Below are 17,341 nucleotides of genomic sequence, written 5' to 3'. Positions count from 1 at the left end.
TTGACCCTGCATTCATATATGCAATCACAAACCCATCATATGAAGGTAGATTTTGTATAATTAAGTCTTACAGTAGAGATCACTTTTCTACATTAGCAAAATAGAGAAAGTATGCATACCCAAAGCTATTCATTTTTTCAAGCAAAACCCAAAATTAAATGCACAGCCATGTATATTGGGCCACCATAGTTTGATAATTTAGCTACCCATAAAAAAAATCATGTCAGATGGCACAAATATTTATTTGCTGGCTACTTGCTCAGCAAAGCCAGTAATAATTCTCATTCTTTCTATTTATTCTAAATTATAATTCAATGCAATAAAAAGAAAATTGTACTGAGGCTCATCATATTTATTTTGCATTTGTTAACACACTATTTGAAACTCTGCAGAACTTGCCTGGGAAGGTACTTTTTGATTGTGCATATTTCTGTATTCAGGTGTCTTTCTGTAAGTGCTTCTGTATTCTGAGACATTCCCAATTTCCTTACTTAATAATAAAACAGTCCATGACTTACTGTAAATCAGTAGGGATCCAGCAATAAGGTGCAATACATCATGAAAGCAGTGCAGGCTATCACTGGAGATAATAAGCAGGTGCATTAATATTTATGCTTTATGAAATCCTGGTTGTGCTTTTAAAAAGCTGTGGAATAGGCTCCTGGTTTAATGTTCACCAGTAATTTTTCAGATAGTTCTCGTAACAATTCATTCAAGGCATCACTAGTTAATTTAGGAAACTTTCATCCATGGTTTCCATTTGCTTAATTGTATACTTGGCTAATGTTCTTGGTGGGCATGCATAATCCTTTCTGGTTGGACCTTGGGTCTTTCTTTTTCTCAGCTGGAGGTGCTGCTGTGTAAGACAGATTATATATGAGTGTCTGTGTATGTAGTGTGATGTGTGTGGTGGGGGCAGGAGAGGGTAACAAGGGGCGAGAAAGCAACATGCATTGTTCTATACAGTACAAAGAAATGCAATTTAGACTTTATTCCCATATGGTGTTATCTAAGGGAAGAGGAAGGGGAAGAAGAAAATAATGCTATGCTACAATGGATGCAAATATACCAAAAAACAAGGCTGCCATAAAAGAATGCACAAGCTGGGCACTGTCCAACTCCAGAGGCCACCATTCTCTGCCCCTTCTCCCAAGTTGTACATTTAAAATCAACACCTGCTTGGATATCAACACCGCAAATAAGGGGTATGAAAGTGTATTACAATTCAGTTTTAAAAATATGTGATTAACATGTGTCCTTATTTAGTTCATCCATAAATTCATTTGCAATAAAGCAGCTAGGCATTCCTCTATTGTGCACATGGATAATGTGAGTAAGCATGTGTCTTAGGCTTAATGACCCTCTTATTTGAAATCATATTTGATTTTTTTATTTTACCAGGAGTTGACAAAGACTCCTGTTTGATAATCTTTTGGAATCTCTGTTCTTTCTACCTTTCCAGTCAGGGAAAGAACGGGGCTGGGAGGAAAAGGAATACTCTACCACCCATGTACTACTACTACTACTACTACCATGCCGTTACTATACCATCTCTAGTAGCACTATCATCACCACTAATTGGGGTAGATACTTAAAGGCCTTTAATGGGGGATACTGAAGGAGCTACATGGAGTGTGCCATTTACTCCAGACTGCCCCTCTGGTCTGTTCTGCATTTTATGCCCCTCTTGATTTCCTTTTATTCATCCATTCATTCATTTATCTGCTCATTCATTCAAGAAATATTTACTGAGAAGCTACCATATACCAATACTATGCTGGTGATGGGGATAAAGTGTCAACAAAACAGACAAAGTCCATGCAATCATGAATCTTATGTTCTGGTGAGGAGTGCGTTTGCACTCAGCCACTTTAGATATTTTGTATTTTACAGAATCTCCCTTTATGTTTGGGATGTAGTTAGCTAGAATTCAGATCTTTTACCTTGCTCCTGTTTTAAATGAAGGATTTATATAATATCAGCTTTGTCTTCCTTTGATGCCTGGAAATGGAGTTTCAAGAGCGCACTGCAGTTTCCTTGACACAATCAATCAGGAATATCTCGAGTCATGTGAGGCCTGTTGCATTGTAGTTTGGTGATGCCATGAATCAGAAGACACTAAGCTTCCATAAGAAAAAGTCAAGACCCCCAAATAAGACATGAAAAGAAATCATAAGAAACTCCTCACTTAGTAGGATGATGTTGGGTTTCTTAATGGTTATGGCCACTCGCAGTGAAAGATGGATTCCTCCCACCCAGAATTTGGTTCAGAGGTTGAGACTGAGGATGCCACACATACACTAAGAAGATATGAAAAGGTTTATTACTCACATAATAAGGCTTTCTGAGGGGACCAAGGTGGCTCCCAAGCAGGTCTGAAAATGGTTTCAGAGAGCCAGGAAAGGAGACTGGCTTGTTTTATTTTATTTATTTATTTTTAAGGAGGCTAGGGGGTAGAGTGAGGGTTGCCATGTGTGGTTTGAACTGCCTGCAGTGCCAAAGGAGGGAGCACTGGGATTTCTTACCAGTTTGCCCAGATGTGAGGCCGATCTGGAATAGGGAGTGGGCCTTAAAAGCTGTCAGTAGTCAAACATTAAAAAATGGAGTCAGAATCCTTGTTATGGCTACAATGATGTTGGTGGGAATTTGGGGATATATGGTTGCAATGTAAATAAGATTCTTATATCCCTCTTCTTAGAAACAGAGAAGTAAAACGAACAAGTTAAAGAAATACTGCAGCCTTGCTCTCCACATTCCCTTATTCACCACTTTAAGTGTTGATGTTTCCTGGCTTTGTGACCAACAACCCATAAGTCAGTGCTGATGTTCTTTATAATGACAAGCAGTCGCTTCTCTTGGCCAGGGTATGTGAGGATACTCTCACTTTGATGTTGGCTTTGACTATTGATAAATCAATATATCCTGAAGCATAATTCTTTGGGCAGCAAAAGTTCTCAGATATAAAGTCTGCTTTTATAAATTAAGGAACTTCAGTAACTTCTCAGCCTGCCCATGAGTAAACCACTATCGGGGATTAAAAAGTACATGTCAAAATATGGGAATTCTTGATATTTAAAGCTTGTCATTAATTGCCTCCTCATGCTTACTAACTGTGTAAAATATTGGCTTATAATTTCATCTAAAGAATTTTTTTTTTATAACTGATATGCACCTATATATAATCACAGCCTCAATGAAATCTGAATAAAAGTGACATCAACAAAGTCAAGAAAACAGTATTTCAGCAATGGGATAATACTTCAATAATTGTCTTAGTTAACTTTCTTAAATGGAAGAGGAACTAAAAAAAATTATTGACCATGTTACTATTATACCAGGACTTTTCTCCTAGTGTTTAGAAAGTAATTATAGGAACTCATGAAAGTTATCTTTTGCTGATGGCATATTTTGCTCCAATTTTCTTGAGATGGTATACACTGCCAAACTGGGACACCATTATAACTATTTTTTAAAAAGAAAAGATGAAAAATCTACCTACTAAATGCTTTTACAGAATACTTACCATTAAGTTCACTAGATACTTTCCATGTTTCACTTACATCATAAATATGGTAGTAACCTAAGTTTTTTTTATTACCACATGTGAGGAATATAAAGAAATTTTTTTTTTTTTCAAAATGATCCTTCAGAAAAGCAGAAGCTACTTTATGTTCAAATTTCTACAAAAGCTCATATTACATTTAATTATTTTAGTTTGAACAAAGTTGTATTTGGGAAAGACACATGAATCTAAAACAATGTCAATTAGAAGCTATTTTTGAATGTTATTTATGTCATCTGATGGGTATTGTTTTTAAAAAGAGAAGACAAAAATATCACAGATGTAATAATTATTCTTGGTGGTATGGCCTCAAAATTGTAAAAAAAAATGTGTAATTGTGAATCATGCTAAATAAGAACACAGAATTTTTGTTTTAATATAGGAATATTTTGGTAACCAACCAATAGAAAATGGATAATAAGAATCAGAAATACTAACTGTTGTGAATTGAATTGTGTCCACCAAAAAGATACATTTTAATCCTAACTCCTGGTACCTGTAAACATGACCTTGTTTGGAAATAGGGTCTTTGAAGATGTTGTCAGTTAAGTTAACATGAGGTCATATCATAGCAGGATGGATTCTAAAATCCAATGTGAGTGATGCCCTATAAAAGATGAGAAGAAACACAGAAAGAGAGAGGGGAAAGATGGCCACGGGATGAAGGAGTTATGCTGCAGCTGCATGCCAAGGAATGCCTGGGCCTATCAAAAACTGAGAGGGACAAGAAAAGATCTTCCCCCTAGAGCCTTCAAAGAGAACATGGTCCTGCCAACAGAAGTTAGACTACTTGCCTCCAGAACCATGAGACAATAAATTTCAGTTCTTATAAGTCACCCAAAGAACATGGAGAACAAGAATCATATATACCAACTTTATCTTAAGTAAGATGAAATGACATCTTCCACCCTGAAGCACAGTCAACAATGAAGGGTTGCCAAACGCAGTGTCGGTCAACCATGTTTCAGGACAATGCTGAGAGGATATATGGTGGCTACTGATTTCAAGCAAAGTTGGCAAAAAAAGACAGTTGTCTGAGGTAGGTGTTACACCCTGAGAGGCCAGGAACAATGAGGGTGTGAATGCTGACTGAGAGTGAGCCCTGACAAGCCTCAACGTGAGTTTCCTGTAGAGAGCTAGCCCAGGAAGAACTCACGTCTTTCATATGGTGATCAATCTCAAAGAAACAGTCATGAAAATTTTGTCACTCAGAATAAAAGAGGAAGAAAATAACAAGAAAATCCAGTAGCAGGTGAAAAATCCTCCACCAGAAAAATGCTTCCACGGACCAGAGGAAAGCTGTAACCAAAAATAATCTTAGTGAGTTAGAGAAAAATTAGTGAAGTCATTATCTTTATAAAATAAGGATTCAAAGCAAAGTTACAAGAACTCAGAGAGGATAGCATGAGACAGTAGAAGATCAAACAAGAGCTGACAGAGTTCAGAAAAGAAACATGGAAGATAGAAAAGTAAAGAAATAAATTACAGAAATTAAAATTTCTATAAACATTAATAACATGCTCAGAATCACAATATGGGACATCACTGAGCAAACTAAAAATTTGAAAGGAGTGTAGACGGAGAAGACATCATGAGCATAACTTCTGTCCCTAAACAACAGAGGTAAAATCATGTAAAAGAAAAATAATAGTTAAGGATAGGATTCCAAAAAGACTTAACAGAATGAAGGAAGACTTGACTCTTCAGATTGAAGTGGCAAATTGTGCCTTGAAAAATGACAGACAGCAATCAATAAACGTAGAAAATTATTACACTCCAAATTAAAACAAACTGTACTTTGGACATCTAAGCAATAAAATCAACTCACCTGTAAAGATGTAAGAAGAAAAAAAAAAAACAGATTCTGTTTTTTTCAAATTTGTCTTTGATATCACTCACATTATTAAGACAGTGAAGCAATGCCTTCAATTCCTGAGAAAACAACGTGACCCAAAATTTTAACATTCAGCCTAATTATTGGTTAAGCATAAAGAAAATAACAATTTGGCTGTAGGCTAGATAGTTCTCATGAACCTTCTTGAAGAATGTGTTACAGAACAAAGTTCAAGTAACCTCAAAATGCATGTGCTTGCTCAGATTAAACAATGTCCGTGATCTCAAATAGCTTGTACTCTACTGAGGAAGACTATCTAGCAAGGCATAATGTGATAAATGGCATAATGAGGTTCAGAGTTCTGTGTAAAGACCTATGGGAGAGGAAAAGAAGAGGGAAGGATTGTGAGACTCAAGGAGTTAAACAAATTTCTCTCTGCTTAGAAAGAAAGACTTGCAATTTCAAATTCTAATAATCTTCATGTGGGAGCAGCATCAACGTGTTTGTATTGTATTTATGCTACGCAAGCAACCTTGTTTTCACCATCTTGAGTCCTCCCCCTTCTGCACCGTTTTCCACAAAGACTGTCCTTGACCAACACCACAAATGAATTTGATTTCTCTAATGCATAAGGTAATTGGATTTTTCTTTACTGAATGCATCCCTTTAATGACTGTCTCTGCTGCTGTCAATTTAGCTGCAAGTGACCTGACATTGATCTGATGAAATAACTTAAAGAGCTGAAACTGAGGGTGAAAAAGACCAGCTGTCTGGCATCAGACAGAATGTTTCTTCCCTCATCTTGCCACTTTCCTGAGAAAATGCTTTATCCTTGAATGTCATTTTTACAAAACATGCTGCTGTAATAATTGGTCATACAGCAGCAGATTGCCTCCTTCTAGAAAATATAATAAGTATTTCCCAGAAAGTACTCTGGAGAAAACATTGGATATTGAATAAAACCCACCTAGTAATCACTCTGTTCCTTGAAAATATTTATTACCATGCACACTCTTTCTGGAACAGGATAAATGTTGCTGAGCAGAATTAATTAAATCTTTTAAAAAGCTGGTGAAACATGAAATATTTATGTATTTATTTACTTAACCTGGAAGTTTTGTTAAAATAAAATTTGACACAAAAATTGTTATTCAAGAAGGTTACAAAGGAGTAGTACCTAAAATCATTGTACTTGGAAGAATGGCAATTTTTTCCTCAAGGAGGGTTATGATATAAAACTCTTATGTCCAAGAATATTTGGAATTTAAATCTCTCTCCTTTCACCTTTCTTCATATTTTAGTAACAATGTAATTCACTTAATTCAAGATAAACTATATTCCATAATCTTCCTTTTGCCCATTTTGAAGAATATCATGAATCTCTTTTAATTGAAAATACAATTCATGGGCATTATTCTGAGTGAGAAAATAAAATCCTATAATTTTAAAATGTGCAGAAGAACATTTGTCATACTGTGGGGGCTTGCGTGTTGCTGTGATGCTGGAAGCTATGCCACTGGTATTTAGATATCAGCAGGGTCACCCATGGCAGACAGGTTTCAGCTGAGCTTCCAGACTAAGAGAGACTAGGTAGAAGGACTTGGCAGTCTACCTCTGAAAAGAGTTAGCCAGTGAAAACCTTATAAATAGCAGCGGAACATTGTCTGATATAGTGCTGGAAGATGAGCCCCCCCAGGTTGGAATACACTCAGAAGGGACTAGGGAAGAGCTGCCTCCTCAAAGTAGAGTCAACTTTAATGAAGTGGATGGAGTCAGGTTTTTGGGACCTTCATTTACTGACGTGGCACGACTCAAAATGAGAAGAAACAGCTGCAAACATCCATTAATAATTCGAACGTGGTGTGGAGGTGGGAGAATGGAGGTAATTAGAATAAATGGAGGTAATTAGAATAAATATGACATAAACCTGGGTATAAGTACCATAACTCACATATGCTGTTGTTGTTAGGTTCCATCAAGTCAGTTCCAACTCATAGCGACCCTATGCACCACAGAACGAAACACTGCCCAATCCTGCGACATACTCACAGTCATTGTTATACTTGAGTCCATTGTTGCAGCCACTAGGTCGATCCATCTCACTGAAGGTCTTCCTCTTTTCTGCTGACCCTCTACTTTACCAAGCATGAAGTCCTTCTCCAGGGACTGATCCCTCCTGACAACTTGTCCAAAGTATGTAAGACGTAGTCTCGTCATCCTTGCTTCAAAGGAGAATTCTAGTTGTACTTCTTCCAAGATAGATGTGTCTGTTCTTTAGGCAGTCCATGGTATATTCAATATTCTTCACCAACACCACAATTCAAAGGTGTCAATTCTTCTTCGGTCTTCCTTATTCATTGTCCAGCTATTGCATGCATATGATGAGATTGAAAATACCATGGTTTAGGTCAGGCACACCTTAGTCTTCAAGGTGACATCTTTGCTTTTTAACACTTTAAAGAGGTCTTTTGGAGCAGATTTGCCCAATGCAATGCATCTTTTGATTTCTTGACTGCTGCTTCCGTGGGTGTTGATTGTGGATCCAAGTAAAATGAAATCCTTGACAACTTCAAACTTCTGTTTATCATGATGTTGCTTATTGGTCCAGTTGTGAGGATCTGTGTTTATGTTGAGGTGTAATCCATACTGAAGGCTGTGGTCTTTGGTCTTCATCAGTAAGCGCTTCAAGTCCTCTTCACTTTCAGAAAGCAAGGCTGTGTCATCTGCATAACACAGGTTGTTAACGAGTCTTCCTCCAATCCTGATGCCCTGTTCTTCTTCATATAATCCAGCTTCTCAGATTATTTGCTCAGGATACAGATTGAATAGGTATGGTGAAGTGATATAACCCGATGCACACCCTTCCTGACTTTAAACTATGCAGTATTCCCTTGTTCTGTCCAAACAACTGCCTCTTGATCTACGTACAGGTTCCTCATGAGCACAGACAGTTAAGTGTTCTGGAATTCCCATTCTTTGCAATGTTATCCATAATTTGATATGATCCACACAGTCAAATGCCTTTGCATGGTCAATAAAACACAGGTAAACATCTTTCTGGTTTTTTCTGCTTTCAGCCAGGATCTATCTGACATCAGCAATGATATCCCTGGTTCCATGTCCTCTTCTGAATCCGGCCTGTATTTCTGGCAGTTCCCTGTCAGTATACAGCTGCAGCTGCTTTTGAATGCTCTTCAGCACAGTTTTACTTGCATGTGGTATTAATGATATTGTTTGGTAGTTTCCACATTTGGTTGGATCACTTTTCTTGGGAATAGGCATAAATATGGATCTCTTCCAGTCAATTGGCCAGGTAGCTGTCTTCCAAATTTCTTGGCATAGACAAGTGAGCACTTCCAGTGCTGCATCCGTTTGTTGAAGCATCTCAATTGATATTCTGTCAGTTCCTGGAGTCTTGTTTTCGCCAATGCCTTCAGTGCAGCTTAGACTTCTTCCTTCAGTACCATTGGTTCCTGATCATATGCTACCTGTTGAAATGTTTGGATGTCAACCAATTCTTTTTGGTATAATGACTCTGTGTATTCCTTTAATGTTCTTTTGATGCTTCCTGCATCATTTAATATTTTCCCCATAGAATCTTTCACAATTGCAACTGGAGGCTTCAATTTTTTCTTCAGTTCTTTCAGCTTGAGAAATGCTGAGCGTGTTCTCCCCTTTTGGTTTTCTATCTCCTGCTCTTTGCACATGTCATTATAATACCTTACTTTGTCTTCTTGAGCTGCCCTTTGAAATCTTCTGTTCATTTCTTTTACTTCATAATTTCTTCCTTCTGCTTTTAGCTACTCGACTTTCAAGAGCAAATTTCAGAGTCCCTTCTGACATCCATTTTGGTGTTTTCTTTCTTTCCTGTCTTTTTTAATGAGCTCTTGCTTTCTTCATGTATGATGTCCTTGATGTAATTCTACAACTCGTCTGGTCTTCTGTCATTAGTGTTCAATGGGTCAAATCTATTCTTGAGATGGTCTCTAAATTCAGGTGGGATATACTCAAGGTCATACTTTGGCTCTCGTGGACTTGTTCTAATTTTCTTCAGTTTCAACTTGAACTTGCATATGAGCAATTGATGGTCTGTTCCACAGTTGGCCCCTGTCCTTGTTCTGACTGATGATATTGAGTTTTTCCATGGTCTCTTTCCACAGATGTAGTCAATTTGATTCCTGTGTATTCCATCTGGCGAGGTCCATGTGTATAGTCACCGTTTATGTTGGTGAAAAAAGGTATCTGCAATGAAGAAGTCATTGGTCTTGCAAAATTCTATCGTTCAGTCTCTGGCATCGTTTCTATCACCAAGGCCATTTTTTCCAACTACTGCTCCTTCTTCTTTGTTTCCAACTTTTGCATTCCAATCACGAGTAATTATCAACACATCCTGATTGCATATTCGATCAATTTCAGACTGCAGGAGCTGGTAAAAATCTTCAATTTCTTCATCTTTAGCTTTACTTTTTGGTGCATAAATTTGAATAATAGTCGTATTCACAGGTCTTCCTTGTAGGCGTATGAATATTATCCTATCACTGACAGTGTTGTACTTCAGGCTAGATGTTGAAATGTTCTTTTTGACAATTAATGCAAGGCCATTCCTCTTCAAGTTGTCATTCCGGCATAGTAGACTGTATGATTGTCTGAGTGAAAATGGCCAATACCAGTCCATTTCAGCTTGCTAATGCCTAGGATATCCATCTTTATGCATTCCATTTCATTTTTAACAATTTCCAGTTTTCCTAGATTCGTACTTCGTACATTCCACGTTCCAATTATTAACGTGTGTTTGCAGCTCTTTCTTCTCATTTTGAGTCCTGCCACATCAGCAAATGAAGGTCCCGAAAGCTTGTCTCCATCCACGTCATTAAGGTCAGCTCTACTTTGAGGAGGCAGCTCTTCCTCAGTCATCTTTTGAGTGCCTTCCAACCTGGGGGGCTCATCATCCGGCACTATATCAGACAATGTTCCGCTGCTATTCATAAGGTTTTCACAGGCTAATTCTTTTCAGAGGTAGACTATCGGGTCTCTCTTCCTAGTCTGTCTTAGTCTGGAAGCTCAGCTGAAACCTGTCTGCCATGGGTTGCCCTGCTAGTGTCTGAATACCAGTGGCACAGCTTCCAGCATCACAACAACGTGCAAGGCCCCAAAGTAAGACAAACTGACAGACACGTCAGGAAAAACGAGAAAGAAGGGAAGATTATATTCTGACTACTAACATAACTAAAAATCTAGACACATAAGAGGATATTTGGATTTTGGAGTTTCTGACTTAGGCGAACTTAAGAAAAATACAGCCTTTCATTTGTTGTATATTTTTGTGTCTGGAGATGTTAATATTAACTCAAGGGCATCTCATTTTTTATGTAGGATAATCTTGATAGATACTTAAAAAATATGAATATTTGACATGTTAAATGACAAATATTTGGTTATTTAGTTGTAATGCCAAATAAATTACTAAAGTTTTAAATTAAAGTATATTCTCACTTTTATCCCTGCATATATTCTAATGTTAAAGCACATACATATTTCATTCTCAACAGAATGTAAATGTTAGGTTTATATTTAAAACTAAATTTAAGATTCCTAGAAGTGGTTAATAAGTTTTTTCATTGCTTTAGGTCACTGATATGATGCTTCAGGACAAACCCTATCCTGATTGGGGAAAATCTGCAAGAGCTTTCTGGAAGAAAGGAAAGGTTAGGATCATTTTATTCTGGTAAGACATCATTTATTTATTTATTTATATTTTGCCTCATTCACTAAAGGACTGGAGTTGGATGTGATTTTTCTTGTATATACAAAATTCTATCTAGAGAGGCACTTTTAGTTGAAACTATGCTCCAGTAAAATGATTAAAACCATTATCCTAATTATTATAGGAATTAACTTCTGTTCACGTATTGTTGTATACACATTTACGAGAGAGGCTCTGCTAATGTGGTGATAAATTTTTTCCAGAGGTAAGTAGGTTTTTGGCTCATCAAAAATAAGCTGTAATTTTCATCAATGAATTGTGATATAAAAGTCTGTCTCCAATGAATACTGAGTTTCCAGTATATTTGATAAGGTGTGAATTTGATCCGATGGATTTAGATGAGAAGGAACCTTTTCACAAACCTAGTCTGACTCATTGGCATGTCTACTTTACGTAGCTTCCTTTAGCTCTCTAGCCCGAGATTAATTAAAACTTAAAAAAAAATCCGTATCTTATGGAACTTTATTTTTTGTGGATTCACCATATTTATGTGTATTCAAACAAGTTTAAACAAAAAAGATAGGAACGTAGAAACAACAAGAAACTTTCATCTGGCTGTGAGCATTGTCAAAGCGAAGGGATTCAACCTGATATAAGAAAAGTTATGTATACTAACACTCAGAAACATAATAGATGATAGTGTGTGCCTGGTAAATTCCATCCTGTTCACCTGCCTTTTGAAACAGATTGTTTATTCTTAGATTCAATTCTGACAGTCGATTTTTTTTTTCATGTAAAAGCTACAAACACTATATTAACTAAGTACTTGGGAAAATATACACTCTAAGGTATCTTTGTGCTGTATCACTACATTAAATGTTGCTAGACATATGACTTTTTGAACTCAGTTCTTAGCAGGTAAACATAAGTGGATTTTTCAATAATGTAAAAATGAATGTGATTTTGTAGATTTTTATTCACATCTTGTCTGTGAATAGTGTGGCCTATTTTTATGGTGCCATCTAACCTCCATATGTTTTCTTATTTTTAAGCTTTCCATATAGCTTATCTGAATAATATACAGTATAATAATGATAAAAAGAAAAACAAACCACCCCGTTGCTGTCGAGTTGATTCCAACTCATAGCAACCCTATAGGACAGAGTAGAACTGTCCCGTAGGGTTTCCAAGGAGCAGCTGGCAGATTCAACTGCCAACCTTTCGGTTAGTAGCCAAGCTCTTAACCACTGTGCCACCAGGGCTCCATAATAATGATAGCAAGTATTTATTGAGAGTATGTTTTATCCTAGATACTGTCCTAAACACTTTACATTCTATATATTTACTCATTTAATCCTTACAACACTATAGGGTAGGAGCTATTATTATCAGCATAGGTGTCTGACTCTGAGCCTCCAGTTCTTCATCTTTACATTAGACTGCCTCTAGCAGAACAAAGAATACATAGGTGTGCCAATTTCCGAATGATTCACTTTAATCCTTTAGGTAAAGGTGCTAAATAAGAACAGTGAAATTCTGGGACTCCACGTCCTACAGAATTCTCTAGAGGAATTTTAAGAATCATAATTTAAAAGAAGATAGACTCTAATATCAACACTTTTTACAGACTCTCTTCAGACAATATCCACTAAGTATTTTTACCCAAGTTTTATATTATTTGGTGTATCCCCAAGTGCAGTCCATTGATGATTGCTCACTACTAATTAATAAGGTCACTTGTATATTTATTGGCAATGGGGAACCTTGCACATAGTAATCTGCAGGCTCCTGTAAGTTTTGTCATTAGCTAGTGATAATTACAATCACTATTTCAGAGAAGAGGAATTCATACCAGCTTTTTCTGGAAGCATCTTAGTACATTTTTCTTTGAATATTATTACTCAGGTCTATATAGTATTAATCTCTTTCTTTGAATGAGTTTATTTTTGGCATATATGATGATATAGGACCAATGAGTAATCTAGAGAGCATATCTTAAATGTTTTTAAAATAATAATAGTTTAATTAGCCACTGACAAATAGATACTGTTCTTTAATGGAGGGCAAGCTAAGACCCATTAATTCTTACAGTCATGAAATTATTTTTGTAAAGTTATTGATAACTAGATAATGTATTTGAGAAATTAATTTCATTGTTATATTTGAAAAGTAGTATTTCAAATCATGGCAAGCATAAAATAACTGGAGAAAAGTCTATAATGTCTCTTTAACATTTTCCCCCATTTTATCCATTTCTATACAGTTAGACTGTATTAACAACAGTATTATTTGTGGTTTTAAAAAAGGGATATCTCATGCAGAAAGTTAAATATGGAAAATATGTAGGAAGCAAAGAATTTTTTCTTCAAACTATTTAGATATAAGGGATTTAGCAAGTATAAAAGACATGTTTTTCCTCTTAGCTCTAGGAGATAAAATAGAGAAATCAGTGGCAAGGTTCTAGATGAGGTAAAAGACATACTGTGTATCACCTACCCAAAAAGAGGTATTTCTTTTGGTTATGTCCTAGTTGAGGAGAGATTAGTATGAAAAGTCTATGGGGAAGAAGAAATTTTGCAAAGAAATGCTTTCATAAGTTGTGATGTTACTATCTGCAGCAGTTAAGCAGTACAACATATAATTTTTTTTCCTAGTAAACTTACCTCTTATCTACTCGTATGTGCTTTAAATTGCTCATGCCTATTAGAAACCACTTTGCAACCTTGTGACTGAGTTTTTCATTGACTTTTAATGATATGTGCCTGTATAGTAGGAACCTGGGTGGCACAAGTGGTTTGTGATTAGCTGCTAACCTAAAGGTTGGGGGTTTGAACCCACCCAGCCGCTCTGTGAAAGAAAGGCCTGGCAATCTGCTTTTGTAAAGATTATACCCATTATACTCATAACACTATGAGATTCCAACTCATAGTGACCCTGTAGGGCAGAGTAGAGTTGTCCCATAGATTTCCTAAACTGTAGTCTTTACTGAAGCAGACTGCCATACCTTTCTCCCATGGAGTGGCTGGTGGGTTTGAACTTTTGGTTTGTAGCCAAGCACTTATCCACTGTGCCACTCAGGCTCCTCTTGTGTAGAGAGTTCTAAATAGTAAAGATTACAGCTAAGGGAACTCTATTTAGCAGTTCTTCTCTGTCACATATGGGGTCACCATGAGTTGGACTCAACTTGACAGCAATGTGTTTGAGTGTTTTTTATTTGTTTGTTTTTTGGTCTATACAGTGGAGAAAATAGTTCCTTTTTTTCCATAATTGTGCAAAGATGAGGCTGCTATAGCGTCTGGGCTTTTATATCAGGAAGGAGACTCAAATGTGGCTGTGTCTGAAAATGCTAAATGGCAAAGAGAGGAATATGTTGGAATTTCTCTTCCAAAGTGCTTTTCTAGCTCTTTGATAATTAAAAAAACTAACGATCTAAGACTCTAAATCCAGGTAAATGCCATATATTGTCCTGTTTTTCAGAGGGGCTTCCAAAAACCATTTTCACTCATTTGAAGTGTAAAAAAAAAAAAAAAAAAAGAAAAACACATTAAAACAAGCAAGAAAGTAAAAAAAGAAAAGAAAAATATGTTAAAACAAGCAATACAATGATATTTATGTTAACTCTTATCTCTGTGTTTTACTCTCTAGTGACCCTATTGTCATGCTTTGGAGGGTTGGAGGGAAGCATTTTGAGATGACGTTTACACACACACGCAAAAAAAACCCTCTGCCATCGAGTTGATCCCGACTCTTAGTGACCCTATAGAACAGAGTAGAACTGCCCCATAGAGTTTCCGAGGAGCGCCTGGTAGATTCAAAATGCCAACCTTTTGGTTAGCAGCCATAGCTTTTAACCACTACACCACCAGGGTTCCCCATTTACCCAAAGGCTTAGCTTATTGTAAATAAGTGGAGACACTCTCCTGCGATTAGTAGAGGAACTGGGGGAAAAAGAAATTGGGAAATCCAGTGGCCATTAGGACTTCACAGATACTCCAGTCCTGTGCCTTACTGATATATGAAATAATTGCATTTTTCTGCCTCCTCTGATGTTTGGAGAGATGACATGACTTGCTTTGACCAATTAAATGTGAGTGAAAGTGGCATGTGTCATGTTTAGGTAGAAGCAACTAATTGTCAATGAGAAGCACTACAGGGAGCTCTTTTCTTGGCAGCAATTGTGGAAGCTTGTGTCTCGAGGAAGCCTCTGTCATTCAGGTTGCCTGGATGACCAGGATAACCCAAGCCTCCTTAACAACACAGTGGCCGTGTAGCAGGAGTGAGAAATAATTATTTGCAATATTAAGTCACTGAGATTTGAGGTTGTTTGATATTGTAATGTAAACTACCCCATCCTGATTTATACAGAAACTGATCTATAGAAGTGGGATGCTGCCACAACAGAAAGCAGAAATGTGTGATTTTATGGACTCGGCAGCCAACAGCAAAGAAACTGGAGGCTGGAAAGATGGAAATTCAAGTGTTATAGTGGCAAAGCATTTGGTAAAAACTATTGTCTGATTACTTGGAAGCTCTAGGAGAAGTTGGAAAACAAAATGTTGATAATGTGTTGCTGTGTGTATTTGTGTTGAGCTGTGCACTCTGTCGCATTCTGATACGCGTTGTTGTGTGCTGTCGAGTAGATTCCAACTCATATAGGACAGGGTAGATCTGCCCCCTAGGGTTTCCTAGGCTGTAGTCTTTACTGGAGCAAGCTGCCGATTATTTTCCCCCATGGAGTGGCTGGTAGGTTTGAACCGTGGATGTTTTGGTTAGCAGCCAAGATTTTAACCATTAGAAACCAGGGCTCCTTATTCTGGTACATAGAGAAGATTTTCTTTTAATTTCCTTTTTTTGGTTGAGCAGTGTCTTTTATGTTTTAAAAAGCACTTTATCTAGTGCTGTGATAATTTGGGCAGGCATCTCTGGATCATGATTTTCCTACCTTAATTCCTGACTAGGAGACAAATGTGGCTGCTGATGCTTTCCTCTTTTCAGTATACTGGTTATTAAAGTCTAACAAAAGGAACTTAATAGTTTAACTGCGATCAGAAAGAGCTAATCAAGAAATTTTTATCATCTTAATATATATTAAGAAGAGTGTGGGATAAACTTTTAACTTTAAAGCAAAAATATTCCCTGAAATCTTCTTTAAACCAAACAATAACCCATTGACGTCAAGTCAATTCTGACTCATAGCGACTCTATAGGACACAGTAGGATTGCCCCAAGGCTGTAAATCTTTTTTTTTCTTTTTCTTTTTTATTGTACTTTAGATGAAGGTTTACAGAACAAATAGATTCTCATTAAACAGTTACTACACATATTCTTTTATGACAATGGTAAACAACCCCACGACATGTCAACACTCTCCCCTTCTCAAACTTGGGTTCTGTATTACCAGCTTTTCTGTCCGCTTCTGCCTTCTAGTCCTTGTCCCTGGACTATTGTGCCCCATTAGTCTTGTTTTGTTTTATGGGGCTATCTAATCTTTGGCTGAACGGTGAACCTCGCAAGTGACTTCATTACTGAGCTAAAAGGGTCTCTGGGGGCCATTCTCTTGGGATTTCTCCAGTCTCTTTCAGGCCAGTAAGTTTGGTCATGGTTTGTGAGTTAGAATTTTGTTCTACATTTTTTTCCAGCTCTGTCCAGGACCCTCTGTTGTGATCCCAGTCAGAGCAGTCAGTGGCTGTAGCCGGACACCATCTAGTTGTACTTGTGGAGGCCATACTAGTTGTGGTCCATCAGTCCTCTGGACTAATCTTTCCCTTATATCATGTTCTTTTCATTCTCCCTTGCTCCGGTAGGGGTGAGACCAGTGGAGTATCTTAGCTGGCTGCTCAGGCTTTTAAGACCCCAGACGCTACTCAACAAGATAGAATGTAGAACATTTTCTTTACAAACTGTAGTATGCCAGTTGAGCTAAATGTTCCCCGAGACCATGGTCCCCACAGCACTCTGCCCAGCAATTCACACCCGCAGGGAGTTTGGATGTGTCTAAGGTGCTTCCATGAGCTTTCCTGTACAAGTTGTGCTAGTTTCCCCTATATTGTGTACTGTCTCACCCTTCACCAAAGTTACCACTTATCTGTTTTCTATTTAGTATTTCCTTACTCCCTACCCCCCCATCCCTCTAGCTAACAAAGATTGTTTCTTTTTGTGTGTAAAGTTTTTCATAAGTTTTTACAGTAGAGGGCTTATACAATATTTGTCCTTTTGTGATTGACTTATTTCACTCAGCATA

At 37.2% G+C, this 17,341-nt stretch overlaps 1 protein-coding gene across 4 annotated transcripts in view; it reads left to right on the top strand.

Annotated features, from left to right (window-relative positions):
• Positions 1-17,341, top strand: part of TMEM117 (transmembrane protein 117) — a 533,621-nt gene that overhangs the window by 323,402 nt on the left and 192,878 nt on the right. For all 4 annotated transcript variants that reach the window (XM_023738846.1, XM_004384562.2, XM_023738844.1 and 1 more), the window contains exon 5: positions 11,024-11,121. In XM_023738846.1, coding sequence (XP_023594614.1) covers positions 11,024-11,121 — 98 coding nt within the window. The remainder of the gene's footprint in view (positions 1-11,023; positions 11,122-17,341) is intronic.

This window comes from Trichechus manatus, unplaced genomic scaffold, assembly GCF_000243295.1.
Source record: "Trichechus manatus latirostris isolate Lorelei unplaced genomic scaffold, TriManLat1.0 scaffold00123, whole genome shotgun sequence".
NCBI lineage: Eukaryota > Metazoa > Chordata > Mammalia > Sirenia > Trichechidae > Trichechus > Trichechus manatus.
This window is presented reverse-complemented; position numbering and strand designations above follow the sequence as displayed.